At 40.8% G+C, this 17,436-nt stretch overlaps 2 protein-coding genes across 4 annotated transcripts in view; one reads left to right on the top strand and one right to left on the bottom strand.

Moving 5' to 3' along the window:
- The first annotated feature begins 1,166 nt into the window (after positions 1 to 1,166).
- fbxl6 (F-box and leucine-rich repeat protein 6) lies at positions 1,167 to 17,368 on the top strand. 3 transcript variants are annotated; one of them, XM_061896974.1, is made up of 11 exons: positions 1,189 to 1,234; positions 7,455 to 7,680; positions 7,758 to 8,231; positions 8,310 to 8,468; positions 8,522 to 8,585; positions 10,321 to 10,452; positions 10,516 to 10,623; positions 12,358 to 12,471; positions 12,535 to 12,766; positions 15,514 to 15,757; positions 17,155 to 17,368. In XM_061896974.1, exons 3-11 carry the CDS (start codon positions 7,789 to 7,791, stop codon positions 17,282 to 17,284), a joined length of 1,626 nt encoding a protein of 541 aa, XP_061752958.1. In that variant the 5' UTR covers positions 1,189 to 1,234; positions 7,455 to 7,680; positions 7,758 to 7,788; the 3' UTR covers positions 17,285 to 17,368. The 3 variants fall into 3 exon arrangements, with proteins under 3 accessions (XP_061752959.1, XP_061752958.1, XP_061752960.1); XM_061896975.1 differs by lacking the exon at positions 7,455 to 7,680 and having other exon boundaries at positions 1,167 to 1,234; XM_061896976.1 differs by lacking the exons at positions 1,189 to 1,234; positions 7,455 to 7,680 and adding an exon at positions 4,991 to 5,974.
- LOC133550863 (epiplakin-like) overlaps positions 12,964 to 17,436 on the bottom strand; it is a 47,542-nt gene continuing 43,069 nt past the window's right edge. Inside the window, exon 4 of the transcript XR_009806390.1 lies at positions 12,964 to 15,798. The gene's annotated coding sequence lies outside the window, so the exon portion shown is untranslated. The remainder of the gene's footprint in view (positions 15,799 to 17,436) is intronic.

Below are 17,436 nucleotides of genomic sequence, written 5' to 3'. Positions count from 1 at the left end.
GTTCAAAAGCCAGCATGTGTGATGGTATGGGGGTGTATTAGTGCCCAAGGCATGGGTAACTTACACATCTGTGAAGGCACCATTAATGCTGAAAGGTACATACAGGTTTTGGAGCAACATATGTTGTCATCCAAGCAACGTTATCATGGACGCCCCTGCTTATTTCAGCAAAACAATGCCAAGCCACATGTTACAACAGCGTGGCTTCGTAGTAAAAGAGTGCGGGTACTTTCCTGGCCCGCCTGCAGTCCAGACCTGTCTCCCATCGAAAATGTGTGGCGCATTATGAAGTGTAAAATACGACAACAAGACCCCAGACTGTTGAACAACTTAAGCTGTACATCAAGCAAGAATGGTAAAGAATTCCACTTTCATAGCTTCAACAATTAGTTTCCTCAGTTCCTAAGCGTTTATTGAGTGTTGTTAAAAGAAAATGTGATGTAACACAGTGGCGAACATGCACTTTCCCAACTACTTTGGCACGTGTTGCAGCCATGTAATTCTAAGTTAATTATTATTTGCAAAGAAAAATTAAGTTTATGAGTTTGAACATCAAATATGTTGTCTTTGTAGTGCATTCAACTGAATATGGGTTGAAAAGGATTTGCAAAGCATTGTATTCCGATTATTTTTACATCTAACACAATTTCCCAACTCATATGGAAACGGGGTTTGTGTGTGTATATATATATATATATATATATATATATATATATATATATATATATATATATATACATACCTCATTGAGAAGTATATATTGATTATATACTTCTCAACTCTGTGGTACTATTCTTTTCACAAAATACCACTAATAGTACGTTGATGTTAAATCTTACCTGTCAATAGTAATCCCACGATTCCTATTTTCAAAATTCTGCTCATTTGAGCAGGAACAGGCTGAACACCATCTTTATTTCTACCTGTCAACTGTCAGTTTAAGCTGCTCGCCGGCTCCTCATCACCACTTCAAGATGGCGGCTCAACTTCTTGCGTCACAGTAGCGTCTACTTATAAGACGTCTATGTGTTACTGTAATATATTATACTAAACTATACTATAATAACAACAAGAGAGCAGCGTTGTCACTGCTAAATTAATTTTCGTTTATTTCAGCTTTTTAAAATAAATAGTTTAAACGTCGAATAGAGACCGGAAGTGGCGGACTTTTGGCGCATGCGCAAACGTCTCTGGCAGCTCTTATTAAAACACACTAACGCTCGAACAATTGATGGTAAAGTACTTAAATATTATCTTTTAAAAAATATGTCGAGTAGTCGTATTACATGTCGGAATTTAAGATAGTGTCTCTATATTGTACGCTCATGTTAACTTACGAAGATAACACCTAGCTGCAGCACTATAGGCTTTTATGCATATTGTGTTATGAAAAAGTCAATGGTTCCGTATTGTTCTCGTTTTTTGTCTTAAATGGTCTTAAACGCTTTGGTCTGGCAGTCAAATTCAACCACAACAGCTTCAGGGTCACAAAATACCACGCGTGAGTTGGGTTATGTTTCAGTTATTGTAAAATAAATGTTTTAACTAGTGACGTCATTCAGCCCCGCCACCTTGTCAAAACCTCCCCAAACTTCCCATTTGTTTGTGCTGATTTTAATTAAATAATAGTTTGTTATGTTATCAACGTATTGTTTCTATGTTATTAATGGGTTATTATTCACAACCAGCCCGCCACCTTGTTAAAATAACCCCAAACTTGTGCTAGTCGTCTAAAAACTTACCATAATGACTAACATAACAGTCAGTAGCGTAGTAGGCCTAAGTAAATAGTGTTTTTGTTGTTGTTGTTGTCTACCTATGCGTGAATATGTGCTATATGTATTTATATTTATAGTTTTTTTTTAAGTGACTTATGATCCGCTGCCCGGATCATATTATGTTTGTGACGGTTAGCTGGCATCGTGGTGCGGGTTTCTTTTCTCAATGAAGATTTTTTTACACTAACAAAACAAACTAAGAACAGAAACACTTGCACAAGGCACTAGAGACCAACAAACAGAACTAGCATGGGCGCTAGAAGTAACTAAAGGCGCTAGCATTTGAGCTAGGGAATAAACAAAGGAATAGCGTGGAAGCTAACAAAAATAGTCTTTTACCACAATCGGGAATCAGCGTCGTCACCTGTCGCATGGAACAGAAACTAGAATGCAAGACAGAGTAAACGAAAAAGGCAGGCTTAAATACGGACAGTAATTAGGAGGCAGGTGCGCGTCAAATACAAAAGTCAGGTGACACAAATGCGTAGTTATGACAACAGATCAAAACAGGAAGTGCCACCAGGAACTACGGAAGACAAAGGCTAACAAGATGTGATATAAAACAAAACCAAAACCAGAATAAGACATGATCCGAGCAGCAAATCATGACAATGTTCAGGTTTTGAATCTTTTTTGTATTATGTTCTGCTAATGTTTGACTTAGTTCCTGGTTGCACTTCCTTGTTTGATCTTGTCACCATAGTTACTTATTAGTTTCACCTGCTTCTTTGTTTTGACACGCACCTGCCTCGTGATTACCACCTTGATTTCAAACCTGCCTTCTTTGTTCAGGCTTCCTAGTTTGTGTTCGCACAACAGTGACTACCTTGATTCCCGACTGCGGTAACCAGCTTTGTACTTGCTAGCTTCCTCACTATGCCTTTGTTTTTCTAGCTCTCATGCTAGCTCTTTTTGTTTACCTTTTGTGCCTTGTGCAAGTTTTTTCTTTTCTTGGTCTGATTTATTTTTTTAAATAAATAATTCTTTCTTACCTTCACGCTGTGTCCGAGCCCGACTGCATCAAGGGAGAAGGAACCCGCATCACGATGCCACGTCATCGTCACAGTAAAAGATTCAAAACCTGAACATAATTTGATCGGGGCAGCGGATCATAACAGGGACAATGCACGGAAACATTAAGCTCAAAGACAGATATGTTCTGTACCAGATTATAGCTAAGTAACTCAGTTCCATCTGCAGTCCCTGACTACCTAAATTAAAGGGATACAAAAATCATGCACTAAAAATATGACAAAAAAACCATACCACAGCATGTAATCAAATTAAGAAAAGTCATAAAATGCCCTTCCATGGACACATACTTAATATACAATACAACCACACCTCATTTACATCATTACACAAAGACAATACATCATCTTGTTCACATCTGTCATCATTTATAGAAACAACCATGATTTTAACACACACACCTCACAATTTACAACAAAAATGCTGTCATGCATAAATATAATACATATTAAGTTGATCTGTCAAACATAGTGGCCACCTTAGTGACCGTGTGAGCAGCTTTGATTGCTCCAAAGCCACTTTTTGACTTCAATTTAAATGAAGAGTCATCTGTGAATCCATGAATTGATTAACGTGGACCCCGACTTAAACAAGTTGAAAAACTTATTCGGGTGTTACCATTTAGTGGTCAATTGTACGGAATATGTACTGTACTGTGCAATTTATTAATAAAAGTTTCAATCAATTAATCTGTTAGACTTTTCAAGTTTGTTGTGAGTTGGTTCCATTCCTTTATGGCTTAAATGACAAGGCTGATTGTGCAAAAGATGTTTCGCATCTGGGTATGCTACACTGCCCCCTGGTGGAGGCTTATGTGTTCCTAGTTGTCACAGCAGATGTAAACTGGACAAAGTGCTTAAGTGGCGCTGGAGCAGTGTTATTTAGGATTTGATTGTCATCATTGTCACTGGGTCATTATTGTCACCGATGTCCCACTGGGTGTGAGTTTTCCTTGCCCTTATGTGGGCCTACCGAGGATGTCGTGGTGGTTTGTGCAGCCCTTTGAGACACTAGTGATTTAGGGCTATATAAGTAAACATTGATTGATTGATTGATTGATGCCAATCTTTGAATGTTAGCTAAGTTTAACAATCTATATTTTTGGAGAACTAAACAGTGTTGTGGTTTTCGGTCAAGGATTTTGAGCGATTGTTTGTGTAAAGTTTCCAATGGGCTCAGTGTCAATTTGCTTGCCTGCGACCAACGTGTTATACAATAATAAAAATCCGACATAATCGTTGTATTAAAATAAGTTTGAGCTGCCTCCAGTGTTAATGAATTTCTGATACATTTGAATGATTTTATGTTGTATTTAAGACTCTGGCACATCTGTTTGATATGTTATATATGGGTTGTTTATTGCTCATGTTTTGGTTTTTTCCGTTGTGTTTTACTTTGAGCTGCTGGTAGCAGTCGCTCTGTGCTCTTGTCTTTTATGTCTTTTTTGTTCTTTGATGTTCCCCTCTTTTCCTATTTTCTGTGGACTTTCTGTATCTGCACTGCAACTACCTATTATCTTATTCATGAAAGACAAGTCAGAGATTTTATTTTAACAAGGTTATTTAATCTTTTGGGCATACGTAACATTACACACAGTTTGAACAGTAACACTGTGTTAAATGTAGGAAAATTAAATACTGTATTTTAATGAAGTGGTGCTCTTAACACTTGGTCTAACAATTATAGTTGTAACGTTAATAAAGTTGTATTATTTATTACCATAACATAAAAACTATAATAGTTTAAAAACGTTTTACGAATAAATGTAACACGTTTGGGGAGATTTGGACAAGGTCTCAGAAAATGCATTTTAAAATCACTTAAAAACAAAAAATATTACGGGCCAACTTCACTCAGGTCGTACAGTCCGGGTACCTTCCGTTCATTCTATTTCCAATTCTTAAAATGCAAATCAAAAAAGTAATTTCGGGCCATTTTTTTCTATTTTCTTTTCGGAAACAAAAGTTGGACATCTATTTAATGACACTTTTTGTTAGCATTATGCTAAAAACATGCAACATGCAAAGGAAAGGCTAAAATGGTCCGTGTATCTTCCGTTCATTCTATTTCCAATTCTGAAACGCAAATCAAAAAACAAAGTTAGGGCCGTTTTTCAATTTTTTGCTATTTTTGGCAGATTTAATAACAAACAAAAAGGGGGTTGATTTACATAAAAATAATGCCATAAAATTAGATTTTGTTCTGTTTTCCTTTCATGAATTTTTATTTTTACAGATGAACACAAAAATCCAATTCGTGTTCATCCAAAATGCAAAAACGCGTGTTTATCTGTGTGACAACAAATTGAACAAACATTTTACAAAGTGATCACTGCAGACACGAGCATGGTCCGATTGTTTTCCACAAGGTGATGAAAGTGATATTCCTTTTACAAAGTGATCACTGCAGACACGAGCAAGGTCCGATTGTTTTCCGCAAGATGATGAAAGTGATATTCATTTTACAAAGTGATCACTGCAGACACAAGCAAGGTCCGATTGTTTTCCACAAGATGATGAAAGTGATACTTTTAAGAGTAATTTCCTTTTTTCACTCCATGGAAGCTCTTTTCTATCTCTCTATTTGAACGACTAGAAGACCCAGGAACGGAGCAGTAATACGACATTTTCTGCTCAAACTCTACACTCACTCTCACAAGCTGCTTGACCATCGTGTCGATTAAGCCGCCGAGAAGAAAAACGGATGGGACGTCATATGCAACCATCCTATAAAATCAATTTCCTTCTTTTCCACCAATCCTATTAGTACCGTATTTTTCGGACTATAAGGCGCACTCAAAATCCTTTCATTTCCTCACAACTCGACTGTGCGCCGTATAACCCGGTGCGCCTAATGTACGGACTCATTTTGATTGTGCTTACTGACCTCGAAGCTATTTTATTTGGTACATGGTGAAATGATAAGTTTGACCAGTAGATGGCAGTAACACATAAGATGTACGTGCAGACTGCACTATGACTCAAGTAAACATCACAAAAATGGTATATGTTTCATATAAGAGAATATAGAATACCGGTATTATACACGGCGCTCAAAAATGTATCAAAATGTTTTAGTCGGGCTTTGGTAAGCTATGAAGCCACACCGCTTGATGGATTGTACATTGCTTCAACGTAGGAGTATTATTATGGTGTGTGTATAAGGTAAGGCATATTATCTGGCGTTTTGCTTTGCAGTATTATGCAAAAGTAACTTTTCTTACTTTCTGGTACCTGCTGATCTGTATTTGGAATCTGCATAAGTCCTGAATATTTGCGCAAGTCCGCTTTTGTAGTCCGTGTTGACCCCGTAGTCATAAGCTTCTTCTTTTTCTCTATCTTCTTGTTATGGTGCATTCATCCTCCGCTGTTGCCATTTGTAATATAAAGTAGCGTACTTATATCTGTCAGTAAACTCGCCATGAAAGCGCTAAAACATACCGGTTTAGTGAGTTTACATCAGGGGTCACCAACCTTTTTGAAAGCAAGAGCTACTTCTTGGGTACCGATTAATGCGAAGGGCTACCAGTTTGATACACACTTAAATAGATTGACAGAAATAGTCAATATGCTCAATTTCCTTTTAACTCTATGTTATTACTAATAATTAATTATATTTATCTTTGTGGAAACACTGATCATCTTAATGATTTCTCACAATAAATATATATTTTTGATGACATGTTTTAAATAGGTTAAAATCCAAACTGCATTTTGTTAGAATGTATAACAAATTGGACCAAGCTATATTTCTAACAAAGACAAATCCTTATTTCGTCTAGATTTTCCAGGACAAAAATTTTAAAAGACATTCAAAAGACTTTGAAATAAAATTTAAATTTGATTCTACAGATTTTCTAGATTTGCCAAAATAATGTTTTTGAATATTATCATAAATTTGAAGAAATAATTCACAAATATTCTTCGTCGAAAAAACAGAAGCTAAAATGAAAAATTAAATTAAAATGTATTTATTATTCTTTACAATAAAAAAAAAAAATTTACTTGAACATTGATTTAAATTGTCTGGAAAGAAGAGGAAGGAATTTAAAAGGTAAAAAGGTATATGTGTTTAAAAATCCTAAAATCATTTTTAAGGTTGTATTTTTTCTCTGAAATTGTCTTTCTGAAAGTTATAAGAAGCAAAGTAAAAAAAATAAATGAATTTATTTACACAAGTGAAGACCGAGTCTTTAAAATATTTTCTTGGATTTTCAAATTCTATTTACGTTTTGTCTCTCTTAGAATTAAAAATGTCGAGCAAAGCGAGACCAGCTTGCTAGTAAATAAATACAATTTAAAAAATAGAGGCAGTTCACTGGTAAGTGCTGCTATTTGAGCTATTTTTAGAACAGACCAGCGGGCGACTCATCTGGTCCTTGCAGGCTACCTGGTGCCCGCGGGCACCGCGTTGGTGACCCCTGGTTTACATAATTTACCCAAGGAACTTTAGTTATTAAGAGAGTTCCAGTCGGACGGTTTTTCACGGGACACATTGTTGTCATTTCCGGATGAGGAGATGCTGCTCCGTTATTGATTGAAGTAAAGTCTGAATGTCATTAAAACAGTTAGTTCCATATTTTGACACTTCTTCCACTCCCATCCTTGCACGCTACACCGCTACAACAAAAATGACGGGGAGAAGATGCTGCCGAAGGTGAACTACGTGAATAAGACCGCCCAAAGAACGGCGCATCCAGAAGCGACTGTTAGAAAGCAACTTGAAGATGTGTAAAACATCATCCATGCAACATTTTGACCAAAGAACTACCATCACATGTTATGTAGACCACAAGAAAGTCTTACTTTAATACGCCTTTTGAATGAAAATAGACCTGAGTAGACCCGCGCACTATGGTTCTGAAAATATGGTACTTCCTCTTGAATGCACTTGCTATTGAAAAGTCATCACAAGCAGACTAATATCCCACTCAATCTTTTTTTTTAGATCGCAAGTTAGTGATAGAGAGAAGATTCTGATGGCCTCCAGTGATGGGGCGCCTTCCGCCCACAGCGATGGCGCCAAGGACGCGGATACGTCCACGTCGAACACGTCCGGCCGGGAAGAAAAAGGAGAACAGTCGCAGAAAAAAGCATCTTCGAAGAGAAAGTCAAAAGTGCCTCGAAAGGTTAAAAGACAGAAAAGGGCGAATTGTTTTCCCAACTACACTGTCCAGGAGGGTGAGGACATGCTCTTCGTGATATCCAACAACACCTCTGAGTATTTTGGCTCTGCCTGGGACTCCGAGAACAAAAGCAAAAAGAGAAACAAGCCAAAAAGTCCTTTGAAAGACGAGACATCTGAGTTTGTGCCAAAGGCCCCGAGTGACCACCGATGGGGTCAAAGTCTTCCCGAGGAGGTGCTGATCAATATTTTTAAGATGGTGGTCGCCCAAGATGGCGCCGTGCCATTTCTGTGCAGGTAGTTTTCATTTTCCACTCTGGCGACATAAACAATGTCATCCCGCTCTCTCACGGTCATCGTTTGTTGGCCACGTAGGGCGGGGAGAGTCTGTCGCCTGTGGAACGTCGCCGCCTCCGGCCCGGGCCTATGGCAAAAGGTCTCGGTCGGTCACTGCTGGATCGCGCCGAGGGTCTCCCGGTCTCCGAAAACCGAGAACGCAATCAAAAACACCATGGACTGGCTGGCGCAGAACAGGTAGGAGAGGCTTTGGTGCTTGAAAGAGCAGTATAAATATTTGTTTTCTTAAGATTCTCACAACTACGAGAGTTCTCCCTCCACCACTGGACGATGACTGTCGACTACGCAGTAGACGTAAGTCACCGAGACCACCTTTGTAATACTTCAAAAAACTGCCACGCTGTCCAGGTGACTTTTTCTCTTTGATCCACAACGTTCTCTTCTCAGTCCATGCAAAGAATCAACCGCCAGACCACCAAACTCGATAGTTGTTACTGTTGCCTGATTGGCTTTTAGCGTATCTGCAATCACTTCCTTTGTTGCCCAGTTAACCAGAGAGCGAGTGTCTTTGTTCATGCAACCGACCTTGCTTCGCAACTTTCACACCATGATCGAACATTGAATCGAACACCTTTTTTATTGATATCGATTAAAGGCCTACTGAAAGCCACTACTACCGACCACGCAGTCTGATAGTTTATATATCAATGATGAAATATTAACATTGCAACACATGCCAATACGGCCTTTTTAGTTTACTAAATTGCAATTTTAAATTTCCCGCGAAGTGTCCTGTTGAATACGTTGCGGTTTGATGTCACCGGTTGTTGCGGACATTTTTTTCCAGCCCGATCCAAGTTATAAGTCGTCTGCTTTAATCGCATAATCACACCGTATTCTGGACATCTGTGTTGCTGAATCTTTTGCAATTTGTTCAATTATTAATAGAGACATCAAAGAAGAATGATGTAGGTGAGAAGCGGTGTATTGCAGCTGCCTTTAGGAACACAAACACAGCCGGTGTTTCCTTGTTTACATTCCCGAAGGTGAAGCTTTACTATGGAACAGAGCGGTCAAGCGAACATGGTTCCCGACCACATGTCAACCGGCAGGGTTCGGTGAGAAAATTGTGGTAATTATGTCGGCTCTTACCCTAGACATGAGCGCAGCTTGCGTCGTTCCTCGTGCACCTGTCAAAGAGGCAGCTGCGAACTGTCTTGCCTCCTCCGACCGGCCGCCCCCGAACGTGGACTGCTTCCACCGTGGAGAAGGGGGGAAAAAAGCTGCCTTTGCTTCGCCTCGTTGAGAAACGTTGCTTCCCTCAGAGACACTGGCGGTCACCACACCCGTGGCCACACCCCACCGACTTTCAGGTACTATATAATCTCACTAAAACACTAGTAACACAATAAGCAGATAAGGGATTTTCCAGAATGATCCTAGTAAATGTGTCTAATAACATCTAAATCGCTCCCACTGCCCTAGCCTTTTTTTTTTTTTTCTAGTCCTTCACTCTCACTATCCTCATCCACAAATCTTTCATTCTCGTTCGAATTAATGGGGAAATTGACGCTTTCTCGGTCCGAATCGCTCTAGCTGCTGGTGGCTACGATTGTAATCAATGAGCAGATGTGAGGAGCTCCACAACCCGTGACGCCACGCGCACATCGTCTGCTACTTCAAGTACAGGCAAGGCTTTTTTATTAGCGACCAAAAGTTGCAAACTTTATCGTGGATGTTCTCTACTAAATCCTTTCAGCAAAAATATGGCAATATCGCGAAATGATCAAGTATGACACATAGAATGGACCTGCTATCCCCGTTTAAATAAGAACATCTCATTTCAGTAGGCCTTTAAGTGTCTTATCGTGATAGACGTTGGTATAATTTTATCGCCCTGCCCTATGTGTTGGTATTGAATGGTGTCAAAGTATCGATATTTTGGATAACCCTTGTTGAGATGCTCACAAACTCTGAAAAACTGCACAAAAAAAAGCCCGATGTTCTTTTCAAAGCTTTCCGGTCTGCATTATCGCCTGATGAGCGACAGAATCAGTTTCAGAATAATACTTCAACTTGTTTGCGACAGGTGGTGTCCAAGTTCTGCCCGCACCTTGGCGCCCTCACACTCTCCCACTGCTCGGGCCTGACCAAGGAGGCCTTCCAGAGCCTCGGCCTGCACAGCCGCTCCCTGCGGAGCTTAAACCTCCAGCACACAGAGGCAAGTTCTTGTTCGCCACCCGTTGTAACAGCGCTTCTTTGAGAGTCATTTTCTGTGGTGCAGTTTCAGGTCGAGGGTCTGCTGAGCTACCTGGAGAGCCACGGGGGTCAGATCAGAGAGATTTGGTTCACTCGCGGTCTGAGATACGACCGACTGCTGCCTGCTATCTCTGTAGGGACACACTTCTCACATACAGTGGGGCAAAAAAGTATTTAGTCAGCCACCGATTGTGCAAGTTCTCCCACTTAAAATGATGACAGAGGTCTGTAATTTTCATCATAGGTACACTTCAACTGTGAGAGACAGAATGTGAAAAAAAAATCCCAGAATTCACATTGTAGGAATTTTAAATAATTTATTTGTAAATTATGGTGGAAAATAAGTATTTGGTCAACCATTCAAAGCTCTCACTGATGGAAGGAGGTTTTGGCTCAAAATCTCACGATACATGGCCCCATTCATTCTTTCCTTAACACGGATCAATCGTCCTGTCCCCTTAGCAGAAAAACAGCCCCAAAGCATGATGTTTCCACCCCCATGCTTCACAGTAGGTCTGGTGTTCTTGGGATGCAACTCAGTATTCTTCTTCCTCCAAACACCACGAGTTGAGTTTATACCAAAATGGATACATGGATGATACAGCAGAGGATTGGGAGAATGTCATGTGGTCAGATGAAACCAAAATATAACTTTTTGGTATAAACTCAACTCGCGGTGTTTGGAGGAAGAAGAATACTGAGTTGCATCCCAAGAACACCACACCTACTGTGAAGCATTGGGGGTGGAAACATCATGCTTTGGGGATGTTTTTCTGCTAAGGCAGGGGTAGGGAACCTACGGCTCTAGAGCCAGATGTGGCTCTTTTGATGACTTCACCTGGCTCTCAGATAAATCTGAGCTGACATTGCTTAACAAGATAAGTAAAGAATAATTCCACTTGTAATCATAGTGTTAAAAATAACATTCAAAATATCAAACATTCTCATGCATCTTTATGTTCAAGAAGTTGCGTTAATGGTAAGAAGTAATTTATTTATAATTGGTTAGTGTTGGGCTTGCTCTCCTGGGGGTTCTTCAGACCACCAAGCACTGACATGATAGCCTGTTTTAGGGTAAAATATTGTTGTTTTTTTCAATTAGTCTCTCAGTTGCTTTCCAGCAATTGTCTTTTTCTCTTTCGTCCTCACTTGCGCTCTGGCTCCAGCCCCAACCCTGTCTCTCCTCCTGGCTGCTGCTTATAACAGAGCGACAGGTGATTAGATAAAAAGGCCCAGGTGGGCCTTCTACGCACGCACCTGTCGCTGATTTCGAGGCCGGTCCTGGCAACATCCCGCTTTGCTGCGGGCCCGCAGGCCACACCCACTCGACAGTTTGCTTCAGAATAACAATGTTATTACAAAGAATAAGAGACCTATTATACTCTGGAAATGTTGGTCTTACTTAAAAATGCACGCGTTTAGTTGTGTTCAGTGTTAAAAAAAATATTATATGGCTCTTAGAGAAATACATTTTAAAATATATGGCTTCTTGGCTCTTAGCCGAAAAGGTTCCCGACCCCTGTGCTAAGGGGACAGGACAATTGATCCGTGTTAAGGAAAGAATGAATGGGGCCATGTATCGTGAGATTTTTGAGCCAAAACCTCCTTCCATCAGTGAGAGCTTTGAATGGTTGACCAAATACTTATTGTCCACCATAATTTACAAATAAATTATTTAAAATTCCTGGATTTTTTTTTTCACATTCTGTCTCTCACAGTTGAAGTGTACCTATGATGAAAATTACAGACCTCTGTCATCATTTTAAGTGGGAGAACTTGCACAATCGCTGGCTGACTAAATACTTTTTTGCCCCACTGTATTAGCGTGCGTGGCGGGAGGAAAACTTAACCGGTTTGTCATTTTTAGAGGGGATGCTGTCCTGGTCTGGAGCTGTTGGAGATCAACACAAAGCTGGACAGCAAAGATGGCGAGCTTCCCATTTGCATCCAGGCGCTGCAAGCGGCATGCCCCGGCCTTAAGGTAAGGTGAAATATATATCAGCAGCATATGCATCTGTGGAAAAAACATTGTACTTGACATCAGATTTTCCGGATGCTGAACATCCGACCTCTGCACAAGACCATGCGTACCAGCGCCGAAGTCTCATTGGGCTTCCCTTTACTGGAGGAGCTCTGTATCGCCACCACGTCGTACTCCTACTTGAACGACAAAGACTTGTGGGAAATTCTGTTTGGCTCCCCACGGCTTCGGGTGCTGGATCTGCGGGGCTGCTGGCGAATCACCCCGGCCGGTCTCGCCGCGTTACCCTGCGACGGTAACTACAAGGGTTTTCTGGCGGCACAAAAGCGTTTGGGGACAATCTCAGTCGGGGGCGGCGGGTCTGGGTGACATCACTGGCCAGAAAATGTCTTTTAGAATGAAACTTTGCACAGATGGCAGTGGTATTTGAATGTTAGCAATGATAATGCGAGCCAGATTCACGCAGGTTGCAGACTAAAGATGGACCGGTGATCAGCATTTTTCACCCAATGTTTTATTATAGATAGATAGATAGATAGATAGATAGATAGTACTTTATTGATTCCTTCAGGAGAGTTCCTTCAGGAAAATTAAAATTCCAGCAGCAGTGTACAGAGTTGAGATCAATTTAAAAAAAGTAAAAAGTAAATAATGGGGGTTTAAAAGGAAACAAAATAGAGAAATATTACAAAAAGAATAAAAACAATGGGAATAACATTATAACAGTAAAATAAGAATATAACAAGACAAAGTAGGCAGTAGTGACCATGTTATGAAAACGTATTGCACTGTTAATGTTTTGCATCCCCTGTCATCCTAGTACCCCCCGTCCCCCGTCCCAGAGAGGAGTTGTACAGTCTAATGGCGTGTGAGACAAAGGAGTTTTTGAGTCTATTAGTCCTGCACTTGGGATGAAGCAGTCTAGCACTGAACAGGCTCCTCTGGCTACTGATAACGCTATGCAGAGGGTGACTGGCATCATCCAGGATGCTCACTAGTTTGTCCACAGTCCTCTTCTCTGCTACCGTCACCAGTGAGTCCAGTTTCATTCCGATTGTAGAACCGGCCCGCCTGATCAGTTTCTCAAGTCTGGAGCTGTCCTTCTTAGATGTACTGCCCCCCCAGCACACTACCATGTAGAACAGAACACTGGCAACCACAGACTGGTAGTACATCCACAGCCTGCTCTGTCCTTTCTTGTACTGGTGGTCCGTGTTGACAGTCCAGTCCAGCTTATTGTCCACCCAAACCCCGAGGTACTTGAATGAGTCCACGGTCTGTACCTCAACTCCCTCGATCACAATAGGTTGTGACCGTGGACTCGACCTCCCAAAGTCAATGACCAGCTCCTTGGTCTTTGACGGATTGAGCTGCAAGACGTTCATGTGGCACCAGACAACAAAGTCCCTCACCAGGTTCCGAAACTGTTCATGTGTTAGGGAAATTTGTCAACAGTGGGTGTCAGATTTGTCCTATAGTGTCTTAAATTTAGCTATTTAGCTTTTTTTTTTGTACAACTACAACAGAACTACCGTATTTCCTTGAATTGCCGCCAGGTATTTAGTATGCGCCTGCCTAGAATTACTGCCGGGTCAAACTCGTTTCGCAAAATAATTAGCGCGTGCTTAGCATTACCGCCGGCTCAGGATTAACAAACTCGTTTTGCAAAATATAATTTTTATTAGCCCATGTCTAGAATTTCCGCCGGGTCAAACTCGTTTCGCCAAATAATTAGCATATGCCTAGAATTTCCGCCGGGTCAAACTCGTCACGTCACGAGTGACACTTCACCTGTCATCATTTTCAAAAGGGAGGAGGCTAATTTCAATAATTCGAAATCACATTAAGGGAAGAAGATTAAGAGCTATTCAGTAGGATTTAAGGTCCAAGCTATGGAATATGCTAAAAAGAACAGTAAGCAGCTATGTTTTATTAATATACCGTAGCTGCGTGTGTCAAATATGAGTCATTAAATGACTCCCGCCTCCTGGTGGTAGAGGGCACTAGTGATCCTTCTTGCGACTACTCGGCTTCAGAAGAAGTGGCAACAAGATGGTTTATTTTTTCCTCTCGCTTGCACTTTTAACATGGAGGATCACATATCTAAAATAAAACAGTTTTCTAAACTGGACTTTCAATCGAAACAGGAGGTAATAAAGGAAGATCTCCATCGAGACTGAGAGACTTAAAACTGAAAAAAGATAAGGAAGACTTTTATAAACAAGTTATCGATGCTTTTGATCAGAAGGAGCTGCGCATGGACTTCATTTATAAGTAAAGGTAAGACCATAATAACATTTTTTTTATTTTTTATTAAATGTGCTTTTTATGATGGTATCCTTACATCACACTCAAATTTAAAAGCGCAGGCCTAAATTTTACCGCATGCCTTTGGTAAACGCCGGAGGGAGAAGAGGTTGTAAATTAATAAGCGCCCCGGCGGCAATTAAAGGAAATACGGTACACCAGCAGATACATTTTATGGACATACAATAATATTATTTACTATTTTTAAGATACCAGGTTTTTACTGTTGTTTGCTCAGGTAGGAACAATGAAATACAGAGAAAAATAAAGATACAATTATGTGCCACAAAGTCAAAAAGTGAAAGGTCAAATACTTTTCAACGTGCCATTCTGCTGGTTACTGCTGAGCGAGGTCTTCATCTTTAGCACAATGAACAGTGTAGTAGCTGCTGTGATCGCCTCGCTAAGTTGGGCTGGAAGTCTTTCAAATTAGTTTCCTTGTCTCGCCAGTTGGTAGCTCTGCTAGCATTAGCATCCCTAGCTTGAGTGTCTCCATGCCATCACAGCAAGTGGGTGCTCACATTAGTCATGCAGTCCCTACCTTACCGGCCACACTTTCATCCAAAAATCCGATCGGCCCTGAAAAAACATATCAGTCGAACGCTGTTGCAAAAGTCTTTGGACATCCCTGGACTAGCATATTAACAAACATTTTACGTTTTAGGAATGTATTTCCCGCTGCAAATCTGGAACCTGTTCATTTCAAATAAGTTATGCTTACTCTGTGCCCTGTAGAGCTGGAGTGTCTGTTCTGGGGACAATATTTCAGCAGCCACGCCGGCTCGTCCTTGCTGAAGAAAGGCCTCCACATGGTAACGCAGAAGTGGAACCAGACGCTGCAAGAGCTGGACGTGGCCAATCAGCTTTTCTCGAAAGAGGACCTGGAAGCTGCCGTGTGCCACCTTGCTCAGGCCCCCGATGCCGGCACTCTGCGTTCGCTCAACCTGAGCGGGACCAGGATCTCGCCGGCTGCCATCAGGTACCGGGGGAGCGCTTTTTCTTCGTTCTTGTCGATCAGTGCTTGAAGTGACAGTATTTTGATTGATTGAAACTTTTGTTAGTAGATTGCACAATTCAGTACATATTCCGTACAAGTGACCACTAAATGGTAACACCAGAATAAGTTTATCAACTTGTTTAAAGGCCTACTGAAAGCCACTACTAACGACCACGCAGTCTGATAGTTTATATATCAATGATGAAATATTAACATTGCAACACATGCCAATACGGCCGCTTTAGTTTACTAAATTCCAATTTTAAATTTTGGCGGGAATATCATGCTAAAACATCGCGGTATGATGACGCGTGCACGTGACGTCACACATTCTAGAGGACATCTTGTTCCATCACCGTTCCCAGCTATAAGTCGTCTGTTTTTATCGCATAATTCCACAGTATTATCTGTGTTGCTGAATCTTTTGCAATGTGTTCAATGAATAATGGAGACGTCAAAGAAGAAAGCTGTGGGTGGCCGCCTTTAGCAACACAAACACAGCCGGTGTTTCTTTGTTTACATTCCCGAAAGATGACGGTGAAGCTTTACTATGGAACAGAGCGGTCAAGTGAACACGGTTGCATTGGACCACACACACACAAAGTACAGTGTATTATGCGGCGATCATTTCGAAAGATCATGTTTCGAAGAGGGTCCCCTGCGAAGGGCAGAGATGGGCATCGCCACCACCCGGCGACTGGTGCTGAAGAAAGGTTGTAGAGGTACAACCATATAATCTCACTAAAACACTAGTAACACAATAAGCAGATAAAGGATTTTCCAGAATTATCCTTGTAAGTTTGTCTAATAACATCTGAATCGCTCCGACTGTATAGTCTTTTTTTAGTCCTTCACTCTCACTTTCCTCATCCACGAATCTTTCATCCTCGCTCAAATTAATGGGTAAATCGTCGCTTTCTCGGTCCGAATAGCTCTTGCTGCTGGTGGCCATGATTGTAAACTATGTTCAGATGTGAGGAGCTTCACAACCCGTGACGTCACGCGCACATCGTCTGCTACTTCCGGTACAGGCAAGGCTTTTTTATCAACACCTAAAGTTGCGAACTTTATCGTGGATGTTCTCTACTAAATCCTTTCAGCAAAAATATGGCAATATGGCGAAATGATCAAGTATGACACATAGAATAGACATGCTGTCCCTGTTTAAATAGAACATCTCATTTCAGTAGGCCTTTAAAGTAATGTTAAACTCCCAATGGTATGGTATGTTGGAGAGAGAAGAAGCTTAAGGGAGAAATTTAGAAGTCCGCTCTCTTAATGTGGAGTTTTACGAGGTACGAGCTACGCCAGACAACCATTTCAACGTTTATCCCGAAGTAGCACTGCGCTAGTTCGATCATCCTCTCTCCTGATTGCAGACTGCTCATCGACCAAACGACGGCACTCAAATACCTCAATCTGTCTTCCTGCCGATATTTTCCAAGAGGGTTGAAGAGAATTTACCGTGGACAAGAGGATATTCGACAGTTGCTTGACAAGTTGGAGTAGAGTTAAGAAAGTGATGAAAGAATAGTTCCAGATGAAATTGTTTGTATTGTTATTGAAAAGTTGAAATAAATGTCTAACATTCTCTATTGAGACGAATGTTTCTTGTTTCCAGGAAGCAGTTATAATGCGTGGCTCAATTTTCCCTCTAGAGA

Source organism: Nerophis ophidion, linkage group LG04 (genome assembly GCF_033978795.1).
Source record: "Nerophis ophidion isolate RoL-2023_Sa linkage group LG04, RoL_Noph_v1.0, whole genome shotgun sequence".
Taxonomy (NCBI): domain Eukaryota; kingdom Metazoa; phylum Chordata; class Actinopteri; order Syngnathiformes; family Syngnathidae; genus Nerophis; species Nerophis ophidion.
Note: the sequence above shows the minus strand (reverse complement) of the source record. Positions and strands in the feature narration are given on the sequence as shown.

Bases quoted from the DNA above. Each gene is read 5' to 3' on its own strand.
- fbxl6 (XM_061896975.1), top strand. From the start codon at position 7,789: ATGGCCTCCAGTGATGGGGCGCCTTCCGCCCACAGCGATGGCGCCAAG. The intron at 8,232-8,309 runs GTAGTTTTCATT...TTGGCCACGTAG, and splicing joins GCCGTGCCATTTCTGTGCAG to GGCGGGGAGAGTCTGTCGCC. The intron at 15,758-17,154 runs GTACCGGGGGAG...TCCTGATTGCAG, and splicing joins ATCTCGCCGGCTGCCATCAG to ACTGCTCATCGACCAAACGA.